This window comes from Pelobates fuscus, chromosome 2 (genome assembly GCF_036172605.1).
Source record: "Pelobates fuscus isolate aPelFus1 chromosome 2, aPelFus1.pri, whole genome shotgun sequence".
NCBI lineage: Eukaryota > Metazoa > Chordata > Amphibia > Anura > Pelobatidae > Pelobates > Pelobates fuscus.
Window position 1 is genome coordinate 212,371,813 of NC_086318.1, and position 19,680 is coordinate 212,391,492.

Genomic DNA, 19,680 nt, shown 5'->3' on the forward strand with positions numbered 1-19,680 from the left:
TTACAATCATCTATTGAATCTCATTAGTAAGAACTTACATTTAACTCAAAAGTATTTTTTTAGCTACTTCCTGTTGTTTGAAATATATATTTGTGGAAGCCAGCAGCATAACAATAATTACCCTAAGATAGCGGATGAGCAAGTTACCAGCCCCAAATGCACAGCTGATCCCACATCTCAACATCCTTTGGGTCTCTGTTTCTTGTGATCTAGGTTGAGATTCCTTGCTGGTCTTGAAATGAAGTGTGTGAATGTAGGCTCTTAATATATTACACTTCAGCATATTTAGTCATGCGTGCAGCAGGTGATGAGGTATAACTCATACACCATCCACTGGAAGCACAAAACTTATTTCTAAAACTGAAAATCCGACAAGGCCATCCCAGCAGCTTACTTTCCCTCCTATTCATGCAGAACTATAAAGGGGGCTTAAACAGGAACACCCATCCCTTTGCCAATTAGATTTACTACTGCAGGAATCATCGAATGCCTTGTTCTTACCAGATTCATAGCTTCATTGGCTTTAGCTTTTGCTTTTTTTGCAGTATCTTCTGCGTCATCAATTAAATCTTTGATATTGCTGTAAGCATTGAAAGCCACGGTTGCATTAAATGAGAGGTTTTTGGCTTCAGCGAGGATTCTGTGAAAAGTGCATGATAACATTATACTCTAGTCTATGTTAAAATGTAACAGTTAAAACAATACATTAACTCGCAGTAAAAAACCCCACTAATATCTACCCAATAAATAACATTTTTGTTTAACTACCATAGAATGTTGGACTTTCTTATTAAAGCGTTATAATATAGTGCTTGGCGCACAAGTGCTTTGCTTGCTGAATGAATTGCAGAGTATTTAGTTGCTAGTTTGTTTATTATTAGTTTTGCAAGAGAGAAAAAAAAACTAAGTAGCAAAATTTATAGAAAATCTCAAATGCCTGCTTACTGCAAAAGAACACTTATGAATGCATATGTCTTGTCTGCATTTAACATATCCATTAGGATTAAACTCTGCTCTACCGACTTATACTGAGCAAAACAATATAAGAGTGGCACATATCATGGTTAAAAGCAGGTGGCACTGCAGCTCTATAATCAACTATACATATGTCTGCATAGTGTTCTGAAAGCAGTGAGCAGATATATAGCACGCACCTGGCATAGCTAAGAATACATTCATTTCTAAAACACATTTTTACCTGGTAAACAGCAGTACAGAAACAGGATAGCTTTGGCTATATAATATTTACAATATAATATTCAGTAAACACATTTTGATTTCTCTGCTTTGTGAATCTCTCTTTATTTACATACAATCCAAATTATGTAAGCCTTTTGATGTGACATTTTTGTAAATGTTCTCCCTACATCTAATCTTAGCACCTTGACACTGATAGCCGGAGGACCCTGTGTTGTGACAGTATGGGGAAGAAATGCTGATTTGCAATAGGAAGAGAAGGTTGCTGAGACATTTACATCCATCTCCAAACTTCGCCACTTGACACTGCCAGAATGCATGATGCTTCTATCAGCTGAATGCGAAGGCAATTGCTGCTTCAAGCTTGGTGTGTTGCCTTAAGCTTGCAGCACAGGAACTAGTAGCCTATCCTTCATCAGTTCAGATTTTTCTATGTTCAATGAACAATTTTATCTTCAGATTAATGGGACAGCAATGGAGGGCAGTTTTGTTCCCTCCTACACTAATCTGTTTATGGGTTATTGGGAGGAGATGTATATTCGGAATTATACAAATTGTAACAAATATTGCTTCAGTTATCTGACTGGAGAATTATTTAATTATTGTGTTTACATGTGCATAGGAATTAGAGGTGGCCACTATCTACGGTTTATATGGTTTACTGTGTTTTTAATTATAAATGGTACATGTTTTGATGAACACTTAACATATAGTGAAATTATTGTTGTTTTTGACACCTGTTGTTTTTATATAGTTTAATATTTATTTATTTATTTATTCAAGGTTTTGTACATGGTTAGTGCATTCAGTGATACAATTTTCATTTCCAGTAGTATATTCTAGAGTGGAAAAGTATCACATTGTATGGTAACATAAGCATAAAGTTTGATATGACAACCTTTTGACAGAACAGAGTTGCTTGGTATCGTATTATAGTTCCTGTTTTTGTATAAATAACTTTTGTAACTTGGGTAAAAACATTGACATTTACAGGATACATTTAAGTCTACAAACACCTGGGCCTTGTTACCATGTCGCAACCCTGCAGGGTTATGAGCCAATTCATGTACCCTTAGAGTGAGTGAGTCGTTGGATGTTGTGGCACTGTGTGTTATGTCCTATCTAATTTTGGTGTTGTATTGCCAATACGTGGCCTGTGAAGGGATAGGCTAGGTACTTGCTAGGTTGGCTGCCTTTCACCAAAAAGGTGTCTAGGTCTGGAGGCAAGGCTCAGGTGTGGTCAAGGTCATATAATTTGCTAGTAGGTAGTCTAAGGTATGTACTTGTGTGGTATTGGGTAGGTGTCTTCTTCAGGTTGGGGGGGGTGTGTTTGGGGAGCCCTGTGTGGGTTTATTGCGCTTAGTATGTGTGTCACTGGTGGGTTGGTTAGTCAGGGGTTACGGCAGTAGTCCGAAGGGGGAAGGGAAGGTACAGGGGGCTGAGGATAGTGAAGGGGAAGGGGGGAGAGTTCAAGGGGTCAAGGTGGACGGGGGGAAGGTCCAGGCAGAAGGGGTGCGTTCGTGTTGGCGGGGGTAGGTGGAGGTGGGTTCTCGGTCTCCATCTCGCCTTCCCCTAGCTTTCTCCTAATTTGTCATGTTTTCTTTGGGTGGTGACGATGCCGGAGCGGAGTTGGTAGTTATGCTGTGGTTCGTTGGTTCAGGTGTTGCCCGTCCGTGTTTTTGTTGCTGGATACGTCTGGGGAAGGCAACCCCCAGACCCCTCCATTTGTGCCGCGTCTCTTGTGTCAGTGTCCAAGGATAGCCACTGGAGCCAGTGGAACCATGTCTCGTGGTAGTTCCGTGAGTGTCCCACCGCAGACAAGATTAGCTCCTCTATACGTCTTATGTCTTCCACCCTGTTCATCCATTCTCTCAGTATCGGCATAAAAAAATGCTGTATAGCAGCGAGATCCCGTGCGGTGGTGAAGGGGGGCTGGTGCATACGTTCTGGAAAGTGGTGAGTTCTCTCTAGGCGAATCCAGGTTGGGAATGCTCCTCAGGAAGCTTGTCAGTTTGTGGTGTCTTAGGCGGAGAAGTAGGTTGTGTGGAGTGTGTGGTACCAGTTCCGTCACATGCGTGATCCTGCCTTGGTTATATATGTCTTTCAGTCTGCACGGTTATGGGAGCCCCAGGGCTGCAGTGTATTGGGCAGATGTTGCTGGGCTGAATTGAAAATTGTGCGAAATGGGGCACAGTGGTGTCAGTGTTGGAGCTATGTCTTTATGTGTTGATAAGCTCCTCCAGAGTCCCATAGTCGTGCAAAGGGTTGGGTGTGTGTTCGATAGTTTCACAGCCATATCTTTCGGCAGCCATGGGAGCAGGGGTAATGGTGTCTGTGTGAAGCTCACCTCTATCAAGATCCAGATTTTATCCTTCAGTGAGTGCGTCCATTCAATTATTCTTTGTAAGTGTATGGCTTGTCGATATTTGTTTAGGTCTGGGAGTTCCTTGGGCTTTATGAGGGTTGTGTAGTTCAATCTTGCCTGTCGGCGGTGCCAGATGTATTCTGTGAACGTTGTGTGTATCTGTAAGAGGAATGTTTTGGGTATGTGGATCGGCAACGTTTGCAGGAGGTACAGGAGGCATGGGAGCACGTTCATCTTGAGTACACTTAGTCTTCTGAGCCACGTTATGTGGGGAAGCGTATAGTTCAGATTTTATCTTGGTTGATGGGCTCTTTTTTAGAACAGGTGGGTACAGTTTTTTTATCCCTATGTGCAAGGCTGGTATGCTTGTGGTGAAGTGTTGTGATTAACATAATGAGGACTCTCATTTAGCATTAAATGTTTAAAGGTATTTAATGTTGAATAGGACAGCATCATGTGACTCCAGACATTATAACCACTTCAATGAGATGAAGCAGTTACAAAGTATACAGTGTCCCTCTAACTGGGAGGGGAATGTTAACATCTAAACTGGGAAAGGAGGAGATGAAATGGCAGTGAAATGTGGTGTTTAATGACTTGGAGGATAATTTTACAATGGCATTTGGTGACCATTTTGGGGAGAGGGGGTTAATTGTCTTGGATATGTGGGAATGTGGGCATGTAAATTGTGAAGAATGGATCATTAGTTGGCAGGAGAACATGGAAATGTAGTTTTTGGGAGTGGTTGACTGGCAGGATGCACAGGGAGGATATCTGGATGCCATTGGGGAAGGAGGTTCATGGTGATGTAAACTGGCAGGGTGCTTGGCATTGGAATGGACTGATAATGGTTTTAGTATTGGACATTATAGAAATATTCCTTATATGTGCAGTGCGTATGAGTCACAAATCTCCACAGCAATGTGTAGTATGTATGGATGTATTACAGAACTCCAAAGCTCCTGTTTTTTTTTGCCTCCTTGTATTACCCCTACTTTTGCTACTTGCTATTGGTTTGACATGTGTCCAGATGAGGGACATTTGTGAACATGTTTTAAAATCTACATATATCGTTTTAAACCTTCAATGTTTCTTAGCTTAAGTATAATATTTCTTACTGATCTAATGTCCCTGAAGATTCCATTAATTGAACTGCATGGCTTTCTGCTCTCCATATTTGCAATGGAAGATCCCTTGTCTCAATTTCATCCGTCAAATTCTTAATTTTTGCATCAAGATTCTCTGCCAGTGGTGAAAGCTCTTTATCCATGTCAGCCAAGTCCTGTAAATTAGATAACAAGCAATGTTAGCAGAAAAGTGAACAAAACTGAAAACTAACACATTCATGAAAATGTGCCAATTCTCCAGATCCTATATTAATATTTATGGTGCACAATTTTAAATGTAAAAAATCACTAGCTTAACTAGATACAGCTGATGCATGGATATGGACTGTCAACTAAGAACTACATCAAAGAGGCATAACCTGTCTGATAACTCTGTTATGTATAATTGAACACGAAACAGTATCTTGAAATCACCCCCAATGTGGGTCGCCAAGCTAACTGAGACTCTGCCTCCTCAAGGCAATCCATGCACAGTTCATAGCTTAAAAAACTCTCTTCATGGTGCCCAGCAGATTTGAACTAAAAGTGAAAATAAGACAAATTGTGAAATGCAGGATAGGTCTGGGACTCCGTTTTGTAGTATCCCAAAATGAGGGATTGTTCTAGCAAATGTGAGACTGTGGACACCTATTAGTGTAGCTTTTTTATGTAGTGTATATTTTTACAAGATTACTTTTTTTTATTATTGTAATAACAGCTGATAATCACATACAGTGAAGCACTTGGTTAGTGATTAATTTTTCGAATTATTTGCTCCAATTTGTAATTTTTTAATTATTATTCACACAAATAAAAATGGTTCCTCCATAGAAATGTGTTACCTTAAATGATCGTGACACTACCTAATATAATTGTTTTTTTTTTACACAAACTCCATAATAATATTAATAATACTAATAATACAAAATAGCACACATATGCCTTCACATCCATTTATAGTCCAAGAAAGAAAGAAATATAATTACTAGATAGTATGGTTTGTATCTGTTATTGAGCTGAAGGTGATGAAGTTTTTTTTTGACAGCGGAAACAAATTATCAGAGCTTTTTTATCCTTGCAATAACTTTCCTTCCGTCTCTCTAAATTTGGTATTCATTACTATAGCAATGCCCTTGTTTATGAGTGGTTTTGCAAACGTAAGATGCTTAAATTTGACCGTACACACAACTAATCTGAATTAGCCATGCCCTATAATACAAACCCTGAAGTTGGTTATTAGCATTTGTTTTTTGGAAATGTGTTCTGCATACAAATGTTTCCACTCACATTTTCAGCTTCATTGACGTTTTGTGCTGCATTATTGACTTCGGACATAATGTCTTCTCCATCCTTGACAACATGTTCTGTTTCTTTCTTGAGCTTCTCAACAAGTTGCTTCTTTTGCTAAACAAGAAAAAAAATTGCATTAAAATGAGAAAAAACTCCCAGACCAAAGTCACATTACCACAATGGCTAATAGCCGTGCTATATGTGCAACATGGTCCTTGATGACCACATTTTCTCTTGATGTTTGAGAATGTATGTTGACCATTTACTTTTAAATGGAGAACTTCAATATGCACCTTGACTGCTGATGTTACATTATTTATAACACAATTCTCACGTTTGTTCATGCTATTACATGGGCTTATTTAGTGGGAGAGGTGATTCTAGGGAGAAAAATCCGTCTCAACTCTCAATATTCTCACATTTGCTCAGTGCTAAAGGGACATTTCTCTAATGCTTAGGAATGAAAGGGAATTTATATATCAAGTAAAAAAGATCATGGGATCAAACGTGTTGCAGCACATGGTGATGTGTTAAAAGAAGAATTATTGACTTGTGGCACAAACTGCAAAGCTAAAACAATACCCAATACTACAAAATGATTGCACATTGTGATCTGTGTAATGTTCCTTATTATGAAAAAGATTTTCATTCTTCTAGTGTTTTATAAAAGAATTACTAGTAAAGTGGATGATAGTAGCGGCTTTTAATCAGCTGCTAATGGAGGTACGAAGCTCAACTACACAAAAAAAAAGGGTTATTCGCTAAAGTGAGAATTTTTTGGGAATAGTTTACATACTTGTACAATTATAAACAATATGTATTTTTTTTCTTTTTTCTAGCATATATCTTTTCCAGCAGGGGAAAAAACTGCCATCAAATAGCTGTAAATGTATTAGCTGTACTGGAGTAAGAATGATCCTCTCTACAATTCTTACTAGTCCTAAATAATGTGTAATAAATCATGTCTAAACTAAACACACACTACAATGTGAGTTTAAAATGTAAGGCAAAAGTAGTCTAACTGGAAAAAATATTCAGTCAGCTATGCTTCCAGTTCAGCTTTGGCCTTAAATTTAAAATTTGCACTGAATTCACTATGAATTCCTGGCAATTCTCACTTTAGTGTATAACTCTGAGTGCACAACCCCAATGAACTATCTTTAACACAGGACACAGGACACATTTTGCTGATAGCTTGTCTTTGCTGTTTGGTGAATAGACATGCTATCAGATTTCCTGAACCCCTTGTACCTGTGAAGTATGGGTATGAGGCATCATGTACAGCTGGAGAAAGGGAATCAAATTAGACCAGCATGTATGAAGCAAGCAATATCTAAAGTGAGAGGTATATTGAACATTCAATTCCTTCCATCTAACTGTAGAGAGTGAGTGCATTTTTAATTTATTTTGGGGGTTAAATGGGTGCTGTGTGTGCAGTAGTTACTAAGTGTGTAATGTGGCTGCTAAGTAAAATGTGAGTACTTTATCGTGACTAATAAGTGATGTGTATAAGGTTTGTGATAAGTAGTGTTGGGTGTCCTACAGGTTTTTTTGCATAGTGATACATTTAATTTGGGTGATTGTTTGGTTAGGTAACGTGTCTGTCATTGGGTGATGTGAATGTAGTATTAGTAACTTATGAGTGCGGTGTGTGTGTGTGTGTTGTTTGTGCGGTGGACGATACTTGGGTGACTAGTGGGTGAGGTAGGTGCCATAAACATGATTAATTGGTGCAGGGTAAGATACAAGTGCCTCTGGGGTGATGAGGATTGCTGATGGGCGCTGTCAGTATTATGAGTCCTAAAGAATTGCCATGTACTTGATATGGATGCCTGGAGGACCAATAAAAGCTGTAAGTGAGGTAAATGACACGTGTTTCATGTAGGTGCTGCATTTAATGGGATGATTGATGGAAAATCAAAATTTAGTGTAGGTGTAGAAAGGAGGGGAACACAAGCAGATGTTTACTGAATGCTCTATTAAAGATGACTCCGCAAACAGCCACAGTATGAATGAAATTTATTGTGAGATGCTCAAAATCCAGATTGATCTAGGAATTGGAATGTATGGATGTGACTGAGCTCCAGTACTCCAATCTCCACCAAGTCCACTTCCTCATAGCTCTCAGGGACTCTGGAGCACTTCAGACCCAGCTGCCGAGGCTTGACTGGGATCTCTGAAGGTCTTGTCTACCCTGGACCAGGCTTCTAGGATTATAGACCTGGACACCCTTTCCATCAGTGGAGCAGTAATCAGAGCTCTTTTCCCAAACACCAGACAACACTTGTAGAAAGTTAAAACAACAAAAGGATAAAAAAGGGCCTGGCATATCACTATTTTTTATTTATGTTTACTTTTTATAATATAGCAGAATTTTATCCTTTTACCCTGAGTCCAGTCTCATCATCACTGAAGGCAAAATGAGTGGATTTGGCCCCCCATTTTCATCAGGGGAGGCACCCTTGGGCGATATATGTTCCTCTATCTTGTGAGTGTTACTCATCATAGCGCATTTATATATATTTTTTAACAGTGTTACACTATTATTTGCTTTTTATGTTGTAGATCTAAAGCTGTATCCTCTTTTTTTTGCATCTACATGGTATATAAATGGATAATTGCTGGCATATCCAATGAGATAAGTGTTGTTGTTTTTTTCACTTCCCTACTATTTTCTTGGTGTTCGTGATTATAGTTTCTTTTTTGGTGATGGTGACTACTGTCATAATGGATTTACCTTTATAGGGGGTACTATAGTCACTAAAACAAATTTAGTTTAATGAGGCAGTTTTGGTGTATATATCATGTCCCTGCAGTCTTACTGCTCAATTCTATTCCATTTAGGAGTTTAATCACTCTGTTTATGCAGCCCTAGTCACACCTCCCTGCATTTGACTTACACAGTCATCCTTAACACTTTCTGTAAAGAGTTGTCTAATGTGTACACTTCCTTTATTGCTAATTCTGTTTAATTTAGAAGGTATTTTCTCCTGATCTGTTAATAACCTGCTAGACCCTGCAGGAGCCTACTGTATGTAATTAAAGCTCAATTTACAGAGCAGGAGATACAATCTGAGTAAGTAGGTTACATCTGTAACCATTTTGTTTTCATGTAGGCTATATCAGTCACAGGCAGGGGGAATGTGGCTGGGGCTGCATGAACAGTAGCAGAAGTGATTTCTAAATGGCAGTGAATTGAGCAGTGGAACTTCAGAGGCATGATAAAGGCATTAAGATGCATTAAGATAAAGTTGTTTTGGTGAATATTGTGTCTCTTTACAGTGACAGTCAAAGCACTAAATTCACTTAATCTTGAAGTGAAGAGATTGTACAACATTGGTGCTGCCAGTGCAGCCTTGCTAATGAAAACACTGCCACTTCTGAGAAGTAGAACGGATTATATGTTGCCGTTTTCATGCCTACTAGTGACTGTCAGACACTTGCAATGGACTCTGGACTGAAGTATATTCTATTATTGAATATAGTTAATATCCAATGTCAACATACAAAGTATGCTATCAGATGCTATGTTCTCAACCCTATGAGGTGAGTTGCTGCTATTGCTGTGCGTGTGCTTTATGAGAAGCATCTGATGGGACACAGATCATTAAACTTGATGATCTCACTGGGAAAGATTGGGCTGCAGCGAGGAGTCTTTCCTGCTCCAGCATTACAAATATGTTTTATACGTTTATAAGTTTTAGTTTTATACGTTTTTTTTAAAGGTGAGACAAGTAAGTGATAATAACAACTGAGAACATATATAAGAAATAAATAACATTAAAACATTTTTATTAAAGTATAATTTTTAAGAAAGAGAGTCCCGTAGATCACCATTGTCATTATTAAAGGACCACTGTAAGCACCAGAACCACTTCCTCTCATTGAAGTGGTTTGGTTGCAGTGACAATGCTGTTTGGCTCTTACAATGCAAAATATTGCCATTTTGAAGATAAGACAATGTAAAACATTGGCGTTTTGGAGAAACAGCAATGTTTACATTGTAATGCTAAACATACATTTAGTGGCTGTTACAGTGACAGCCCTTAGATGGTGCTTCTGCAGAGGGAACCAAGTCAAACTCCCTTCTTTCATCAATGCTTCATAGAGAAGTTCTGGACTCATGTTTCTCTATAAGAATCATTTGATTAGAAAAAATGTAATCAAGCCTGATGATATGAGAAAGGTGTACTGGGATGCTTGGAAGAGGCTGTTTCAGTGCTTGTTTCCTGGTGAGTAAAGGATGAGTTTAATTGTTTGGTTTTAATTTTATTAAAAAAGGAGTGCCTTAATTTAAAACCCTCTGCCTTGTTAGTTGGAGATTAAAACAAAATTAACGAGGGGATTAATGAGATGAAGGAGATCATGTGTAAGATGCCAGAGAGCCTTTGCATTTCCAAAACATACCACGCATATTATGGGATGATGCTAGAGCAGCTGTAATGCAGCACCAAGTCCGTCTGATTGGTGGTACTAAGCCTTATCTAGTTACCCTTTTGCTTAATAAAGTGACCTGGGAGACCCACTAGGTTTAGGCAGGCCCTTTTTACCTGGTATATATTAGGCGAAGAGAAGGAGTGACCCACCATTATTTCATGCTAATGCACTGTCTGCAGAAATTTAGTTTGAATTATATCATATTAAAACTCTGAATCTGACACTGAAGTCATTACACTTGACATTGTTGTTGGCAATTCACTTATTTACCTGCATTTAGCTAAACTGCTATGATTTCAGCAGTCCCATATATAGATGCAACATGCACATCCTAAGACAACTGGTGAATTGTCTAACAATTTGTATTTCCTTGTTTGTTACATTTTATTTATTTTTTCATATACATTGCTTAAAGAATTTGGTTTAATTACAAAGTTAGTGAATACACTCTATTATGTTTATTCCATATTCAGAGCACTTTAGAAAATTTCTATCTGGCTTTATACATGTATATATTGTAGATGGTATAAATGGGAGAAATAAGCTCATTTGAATGGAAGGATTTTGTACATTTACAATAACAACAATTATTGCTGCTGCAAAGAAAACATTACCCAATACCTGTTAGATGGTATCACTTGATTATACCAGTTACAGAGTCTAAAACCTTTAAGTCTTTATTTATTTTTAATTTGAATGATACTTTGAATTAACACCAACGAAGGACTTATTTTGACATGCTGATAACAACGGTAGCTCTTAGCTTTCCTTAAGTCCAAATCCTCAACTTAAAGGGACACTGTAGGCACCCAGACCACTATAGCTCATTGAGGTGGTCTGGGTGCTGTGTCCCTTTTGCACATAGTGCTGCAATGTAAAACATTGCAGTTCCAGAGAACAGCAATGTTTACATTGCATCTCTAAGACTGGCATCTGTGGCCATCTGTCCCACTAGAGGGATTCCGAGATTCCAAACGGACTTTTGGTCCGTTATCTGATGCTGGATGTCCTCCACCGTCAGATTTCCCCCATTAAGTAATGCTTTCCTATGGGGAGGTCTAATGCGCTCGCGGCCATTGCTGCGCATGAGCACTAGGTCTCCCCTGCCGGCTGACGTCGGCGGGGGAGGGGTGTGGGCAGAGCCGAACCCATCGCCGTTTTTTTTAACCCCTTCAGGCCCGCTGGAGGGGGGGGGAGGGGGTGCGAGGGAGGGGCGAACCTATTACCCTCTAGTGCCAGGAAAACGGCTTTGTTTTCCTGTCACTATAGGATCCCTTTAAACATTATTCCTATTCTCTGACAATTGTAACATTTCCAACCATTTTCTTCTGGTAAGTCAGCATGAAAGTATAGATAAACTAAATTACTTGTATCATTATCATTGTATGCCAGCATGTCTATCCAGGTCTAGTTCCTAAAAAAAAAAAAAAAAAGCCTTTTTATTAAAAAGCCTTTTATTATTAGGATGCCTGTCTTATTATTTTCTGTATGCAAAACAAAATGGAAATTGCTTTAGCCCAAGTCATTGAGAATCTTTTTAATTATCATTAATTAGAGGCAAATATACTACATACCATGACTGCACCTTCTGCAGCTGCATATTCTTTAGTAATAATATTAACAAAATAATATGTATACACGAGGCAAACTCGTACTGGAATACAAATTTGGCTTGTTAGGTGAGATAAAGAGACAACTGAACAGCACTTAGAAACCTTTAACATGAACTAGATACTTACATTAGTGCATATTATTAATATTTTTTTTCTTCAACAAAGGTCATAATTAACAAGGAAACTTGGTATCAACTCAAGACATTTACTAAAATGTACCTTGGTTGTATACTTTCAAGGAGCCTCACGGAGCCTCAAGGAGGTACAGTCACTATGGCTCAATTGCCTAGTGTGTGCTATTCCTTAATATTTATTCATTTATTTATTTATAAAATATTTTAGCAGGAAGGATACGGATACATTGAGATTTCTCTAATTTTCAAGTATTTTATCATCGTTATTATCAGATTTTTCCTTTACCTCTCAGGTATTGGGTCAGATAATCCATGAAATGTGCCTAAGGTTTATATTCATGAACTTTCTACCATCAGTAGAACACAAGTCCAATGCAAGTGGGATGCACAATGAATCCAACTTGAAGCCTTGCACTTCTTGTGCTTTTAAAAGATTACTCTCCAACCACCACGACTACTTCAGCTTTTAGAAGTGGTCATATCGGTGATATTCTCTATGTGCAGTATTTCTGCTTGAAAAGCACTTTTTGTGCCGGGGCTTGTTCCTTCCCCAGCACACGTATAAATTCTGTGCATATTTTACATCTGTCATTGAGAGCGCACGGCAACAGACATATTTATCTTCACCCTTACAGGCTCTGAAGTGTTTGTCTGTCACATCCTGCTCTGTTTTGCTGAGATGTCTGGCCTTGGCTTCTGGTATCCAGTACTCTTTTTACAATTCTTGTTTAGTTTTTCTTGTTTTTTCTGGTTTTCTATTTCATGTCTGGTTTTCTTTATGCTGGATTTTCTGAGTTCATTCCTTTATTCCGTTCCTGGAATTTCCAGTCTCTTGGATTCCTTTAAATGTTTGTTTTATGTTGCCACACCCTTTCCTTTCCCATTAATCCTTTTGTTTCAGTTGGTTCCTGCAGGCAGTTGTTTCAGGTTATCTGCCCCTTTCTTGCAAGTAAGTGCTGTGTGTGTTTTATTATTGTTTATTTAGTCATGCATATATAGGCAGATAGGAACCCACCGTAATTGGAGTACTTTGCCGCAGTGGTGGGCTTCATACATCTTGGCCATGTATGTATGTTTAAATCTCCAATGTTTTACATATATAGTGCTTAGTTATGTCTCTTGTTTTGCCTTGCATATCTGGTCTTGTTTTATTTTGTCTTGTATTCCCAGTTCATGTACAGTCCTGTCCTGCCCTGTTCATGTTTCCCTCATGTCTTGTGTACATGTTCTGGGTTCTGCTTTCTGTCCTGCTCTGGTTCTGGGTTCTTTTAGTTTTGACTTGTTTTCTTGTTTGGTGTCTATTCTAGTCTTGCCTTGTTTCTGTACTGGATACATATCTGCTGCAGAGCCTTCCTATCCAGTTCCTGGGATGTCTGCATATCACCTAGCTGTTGGGATCCGCAGTAGCTGCATTAGGGCCCTGGTATGTGGCCGCACAAACACTGGTGCTCAACACCAGGGGGCGTGTGGTTACCCTGCTCCAGACCCTGATGATCCATTACCGCGCTGAGACTCCCATCATCATCAGGCGCTCAGGGGTCCCAGTTTCCATACCGTCACCCGTGACATTGTCTCCCCACTTCCATTTACTAGTGCTCATTTTTTTTTAAATCCCCACCCAATCATCCTCCCACTCCTTCTCTTTCCTCTCCCCTCGCCAGCTTAGAGCACATTCATGTGCTCTGAGGTGGCAAACTAGTCTAATGAGAGGCTTCTCTATGAGAAGTCTTAGATTGGACTAAGTGAGTCCTGACATTTGGTAGAGGTGTGGACGGCAGTGTCAGGAGCTTCATGCTTGTGTGTTGCAAACTGTTCATGCATGCAAGTCTGTGCCTGTCTGACTGTGCCTGTTTTTGCCTGTTTTGATTAAGAAACAGCACACACACAAAAACAGTTTTACATTTTACAAGGCTACTTGTAAAATGTAAACAAAATTTGTGTCGGTGCTGTTCTTTAATCTGTATTTTGTTTACATTTTTGTCTCTATGGCAGCACCATTGCTGAGATAGGCATGTGTTTTTGCCTGTCTGACTGTTTGTATGTGTGTGTGCGTCTATGCGTGCGTGCGTTCATGTGTAAGTAACTATGAGTGAGTCAAGAGGTATGTTTAGAGGTGAAGTTTGGGAAGGGCCAGGGGTAGGGATTTTAGGAATTGGTTCAAAAACATATGGTTTTCATTAAGCCCTGAGTGTTTGTGTTTTTACAATAGCAAGTCCCATGCTTAAAATCCACATTAATGTCTTACAATTTATAATGAAATCAAATAGCACATAATAAACTCTAATTATGTAATTTAAAATGCTTAGATATATAGCATTTGAGCATTTGAGCAATTTATGTAATGGACATTTGCTTTGTTTTATAAATGTGTTTATATTTTTTTCTTATAATGACCAAAATATATTGTTTAGAACATGTAAAAGTTGCACTTTTTTTTTTCATTTCAAAATTCATTAAAAACCCCACAAAAAACAGATTCACAGGCAACGGACAAATGCTATATGCAGCATTTCCTTTAAAATGTATTATCCTACAAAAAGGACATTTATTATTCTAGGAGGATAAAACCTGGATTTGAATAACCTTCAATACAAGCCATTAAGGCATATAATCACACTTTATTCATTCCTGCTCAATTACCTTTGAATTTATTTAAAAAATAATTTTTCAGATTGTTATATGCTATAGACAGTAACTCTGCAAAGGTTAATCTTCACATGTTGGCAAAGTCAGGATGACCTCCAAAAATGCACAATAATATGTCTTTGGGAAGTAGTGATCACATGGTGCTGTTTATCATTTAATTATTTGAAACATCTGGACCTTACCAGAGTTAAATGTGTGTGCTAGGTGTGTGATCTACAATCTCTGAATTATATTTACTATTTGGTGATCACTGCAACCCAACCTCTTAACAGATCTAAACTACTTTCAATCCATAAATAGTATTTTGTAATTTTTTAATTATTCTAGATACACTAGCAATATATCAAAATGATTACAGAAATATCTGCTGCAACTATATAGTTTCCTGAATTAACCGTATACCATCATTGCCTTAGTATTCTATCAGCACCAATATGCATCAACAATAAACTCCCCTCATTCATATATACTGTAGTACAATCCAATCACAATTATAAATGAAATACAGGCAACAATATACCATAGCTACCAATATGACACAGCACAGCTATTTATCAGAAAGCAATTTTGCCAGCCTGGGAGCCTGCTGCTTTCCCTTGCATCTCATGATCTATATATTGTTTATTATTTAAACTACTTGAAAGTCATCTCATAGCCTGACTGCACCTGCACACAAATTAGATTTTTATTTGGCACTATATTATAGAAAATGATAAGTGGCTGCCATTTGTAGCATAGTATGAAATATAATATGCATCAAAGGTCAATGGCAGTTTACTAAAAGACACCATTGAATGTATATTCAATTTAATTGCATGTGTTAATTAGACTTTGCTCGTGATGAATCAGAACAGGGTTAAAATGGACACAGATGCCATGTATTATTTTAATATATATTATTAAATCCCACAACACAAATAGAACATATTCAACAGTAGAAAGAATTGGTCAGACATTGTTTCAGGCTACTAGGTGTCTTTAGCAATTTCAAGTGTCAGAGGGGAAAGACCCTCTCTGGACAGATAGGGAAGGGGGCGACATGACTGATGCCAAGATAAGGGGTGGGAGCTATAGGGATACAATTTAACAATATGGACTGGCAGATAGCCTGGAGAAACTGTGCAGGGATCCTGACTTTCCCTCCCTCCCTAGGGGTTTCATAATTGATGGTAATTGTTGGTCTATTTCTGGTGCGTGTTTTGGTTTTTTGTCTCTCTTGTTTTGTCACAGCATGCGGGAGTCCTGGCCAGCGCAGGCAGAAGTGGAAGAAGGTGCCGAGGAGGCTTGGGGAGTCGCAGCCTTCTGGAGCTAATGGCGGAGGCAGGCTGCTCTGAACTCATGGTTTGATGAATCGACCTGTCTGTTGGTGAACCACCCCAACAGCCGACAGTGAAAAGTACTTGCTGGCATGAATAATCAATAAAGTTGTGGCCGTTGCCCTTACCAAACATAATAAGGTCTGACGTGTGTTATTGGGCAACAAGGTGGGGAATATTCTCTGGGTGGTCAGCAATCATGGCTGCTGTAGATGTGAAAATCTACAGCAGGACCGGGCAAACAGTTAATCCCCAGATGTTCTAGAACTGCCATGATGCTTTGCCAGTCTTTCAAAAGCAGTTTGGCAACATTTGGGTATCTAGCATTTGCCCAATCCTACTCTACAGCAAGCTTCTGGATTTTAACATTCTATATAGAGTGACAGATTACCTGAACCGTTATATAGACTATACATAGGATATCAAAATGGTTCTAGAGCAAAACTGACAGAACTTGGCTGCTGTATGGCACCATCTATTCAGCTAATGGTGGATACGTGTACAAAGGATCTACAAAGACACCCAATACAAATTTTGAAACTAGACCCTAAGGTTTAGTTTTAAATTATATGATTATCAGTTTAGGTGTATGTTAGCATGATTTAAAAACAGTTTATCCCAAAAGTCCAAGCCGAGTAAATATATATATATTTTTTTCATTTAAAGCAGTATAGATTAACCACATGAAAGGTTGTGGGTCTACATTCACTTGTCAACCACTGTGCACTTTAAAAAAGTAATTCAAACATTTATCTTCATTTAAGATACAGTCTTTTTCTGTCACTTACTTAAATGTTTATTAATGTGCAGTATAATGAGAGTTTGCAATTAAAATACATTGAAAGGATGCAGTCAAGTAAGAGCATTTGTGACAGCTAATAACCAGTGCTGATTGTGTATAATTAGTTTCCTAAGATATACTGTAGTGACTTGCATATTTGTGTATGTAAAATCAATGGGTGGTAATTAGATGTACACATGTAACTATGTAAATACTTAACTGTGTTTTCAGTCATCCGTTTCCTATTTGTACATTCTGCCAAGATCACTACATGAACAGTTCAGCCAACACTAAATTACTATGCTTTACACATAAAGGTATTGAAACTAGGGTAGACTTATAGGTTAGATTTTGAACAGTAATACTTGAATTTATAAGCATAAGGCTCCTGAATAACATATAATCAGGCTAAGTGTTCAGAAGGCATGTTGGTGACTAGACTGTTACCTTCTGTTACCTTCTAGAGTCTTTGCGTATTTTACAATAACCAGATGGGGACTGCCCTGCTTGCATTGAGGTGGCCCGGTATGCATGGAAAGGTACCTGGACTTGTCCCTCATGGCCACCACCTCCATCTTTTGCGAGGTTCTCTTTACCTCCTGGAACTTCAACTGCCAGAAGCTAATTCCAGTGCATTATGCTCACACATTAGAGTACAACATTGATGTCTGTGAAGGATCCTGCAAGACTGTGGGATTTTCCATAGAAAGAGACTTTTACCCGCAGCTACCACTAGAGATGGTGGAGGGCTTGAAAGCAGTAGTTTAACCTTTTTCTCAATCATAGAAAAAATACACAAGACCAAGTAGACCCTATTTTGTCTTATGATATCTTTTGACTAGGTTAAAATTTCAGTGAAACTTTAACTCAGTCTTTAATGAGCATTTCATATGAAATACTATTTATTCTTGGGGTGGGGGTGGGGGCCCATTGAAGGTAAGACCTATTTTTTGTAGTAGCTCAATATAATGAAAAAATGCATTACCTCTAACTCTGTCATATTACGCTGGTTCACAGAAGATAGTTGATCTGTATCTTTAATTTTCTTTCGAGCTGCTTGAAGCAGATTCCAAGCATCATCCAGCTTTTCTTGAAACTTATCTAACTTTTCCCTCACATCAGAAAGTAGCTCTTTATTTCTGTCATGAGGATCCTGAAAAAGTTTTTTCATCTTATTCAGGAGACTAGTTGCAGCTCTGCAAAGAAAAAAATGTATAGTTAACAAATGCAATATTTAACAAGTTGAAATATTATGTGATAATTCTGCAATATAAACTCAAATCCAAAAAGCAGAACATTAGTGCTGTAAATAATTGTATTCCAAATGAGGAAAACAAATTGTGGAACAAATAAATCTGTGAGTATTTTACCTCCGTAATAAATCTTATTCAAGGCTTCCATGTACCAAACTTTGAGACTCAGATTTTTTAATAACTTTGTAGAGAGGAATTCATTTTCAGAGATAATCAGCCTCTGCATTGATGTGGCTATTACGATATTCTGAACAATAATAACATTCGAACTATGATATATCTATTGTCTGTCATCCGGTTATTTTGTGATTTTTCTTCCTCCTTACAGGTAAAACCACTAATTTGTTGTTCATCCCTGTGATGAGTAAATAACCACAGATCTACATCCAACCAATTGTAGAACAGGTGAAATACTTAGAAGCAGTTATAGCCATCAATAGTGATAAATAATGTCTCTGAACATACACAAACGAAAAACACGAACGCAAATCATGTTCAGGATATGTGTGATGGATATATAAGTGAATCATTAAAAATAATTCATGTGTATCTTGTATGTGCTGTGGTCTTGGAGAGCAAAAGAAGTATATACTTATAGAGAAATATTTCATTATAATTGCCGAATACCACAGAATTATTCCATTTCCCTTTTTTAAATGAAAGTAATGCACAATACATTAGAAATGACATAAAACATAAATATCATACGTCAAATATCACACATCAAACTCTTCCTGCCTTTCTTTTCCAAATAGAAAGAAGAAAAAAATAGGGGGGGGGGGGGGGGAAAGGATTAAGCAAGAGAAAAAAAAAACAGAAAGAAATGCTAATAACTGAATAAGGCAGATCACTAAAAGGTAGAAGCAGATGACATGCTCAAAGCAACTAGGCATTAAGATCTTCGTAGTATGCTATCCATAGAATCCAAGTGTTTAAAATTAGAGCCATAGAGTTCAGTAAATTTGCTGATAAATTTCCCATGCCCCTAAGAAGCCAATTTTTACACTATTTCTCAGAGATATCAGGCCGAGAGCCCTTCTAAAGCTTGGCCATTATGACACACGCCTCAGTTTATGATATAAAAATTGTGTGTGGTATCAGGAGCAAATATCCAGGAAGAAAAAAGAGAGAAAAAAAGATGACTGAATGTGGACTAAAATAGCTAAAGGGCTTATAAAACAGTGTACATTTATTAAAAAGTCTTAAAAATAGACTTGCATAAAATTAGCAGCAACAAATAATGTAGATAAATAAAATCCTAAATGTAATTGAAAAGATAAAAAAGAGAGCACGTATAATATATTCAAAACCTGCGTTAACGCTAATATACTGTCTGACTAGACAACCACTCAGTTCTTAATAGAAATAGAGATTAGTAAAATAAAAATGGTAGCCAAGGTACCCACTAAATGTTAGCAGCTGTAACAAAACAAATAATTTTCCCAAATCATATACTTTAGATGCTAATTAATATTGTCAGCGCTTAGAAGATAATCCCCCTTAAAATGCATCAAGGGTGCACACATATACAAATGAAAAAAG

The 19,680-nt window shown here is 37.9% G+C and overlaps 1 protein-coding gene across 10 annotated transcripts in view; it reads right to left on the bottom strand.

Annotated features, from left to right (window-relative positions):
- The window catches only part of LAMA2 (laminin subunit alpha 2), a 767,184-nt gene that overhangs the window by 143,829 nt on the left and 603,675 nt on the right, over positions 1–19,680 (bottom strand). For all 10 annotated transcript variants that reach the window (XM_063443147.1, XM_063443149.1, XM_063443146.1 and 7 more), the window contains 4 exons: positions 17,871–18,081; positions 5,956–6,072; positions 4,681–4,844; positions 502–640 (listed from right to left, as the gene is read on the bottom strand). In XM_063443147.1, coding sequence (XP_063299217.1) covers positions 502–640; positions 4,681–4,844; positions 5,956–6,072; positions 17,871–18,081 — 631 coding nt within the window. The remainder of the gene's footprint in view (positions 1–501; positions 641–4,680; positions 4,845–5,955; positions 6,073–17,870; positions 18,082–19,680) is intronic.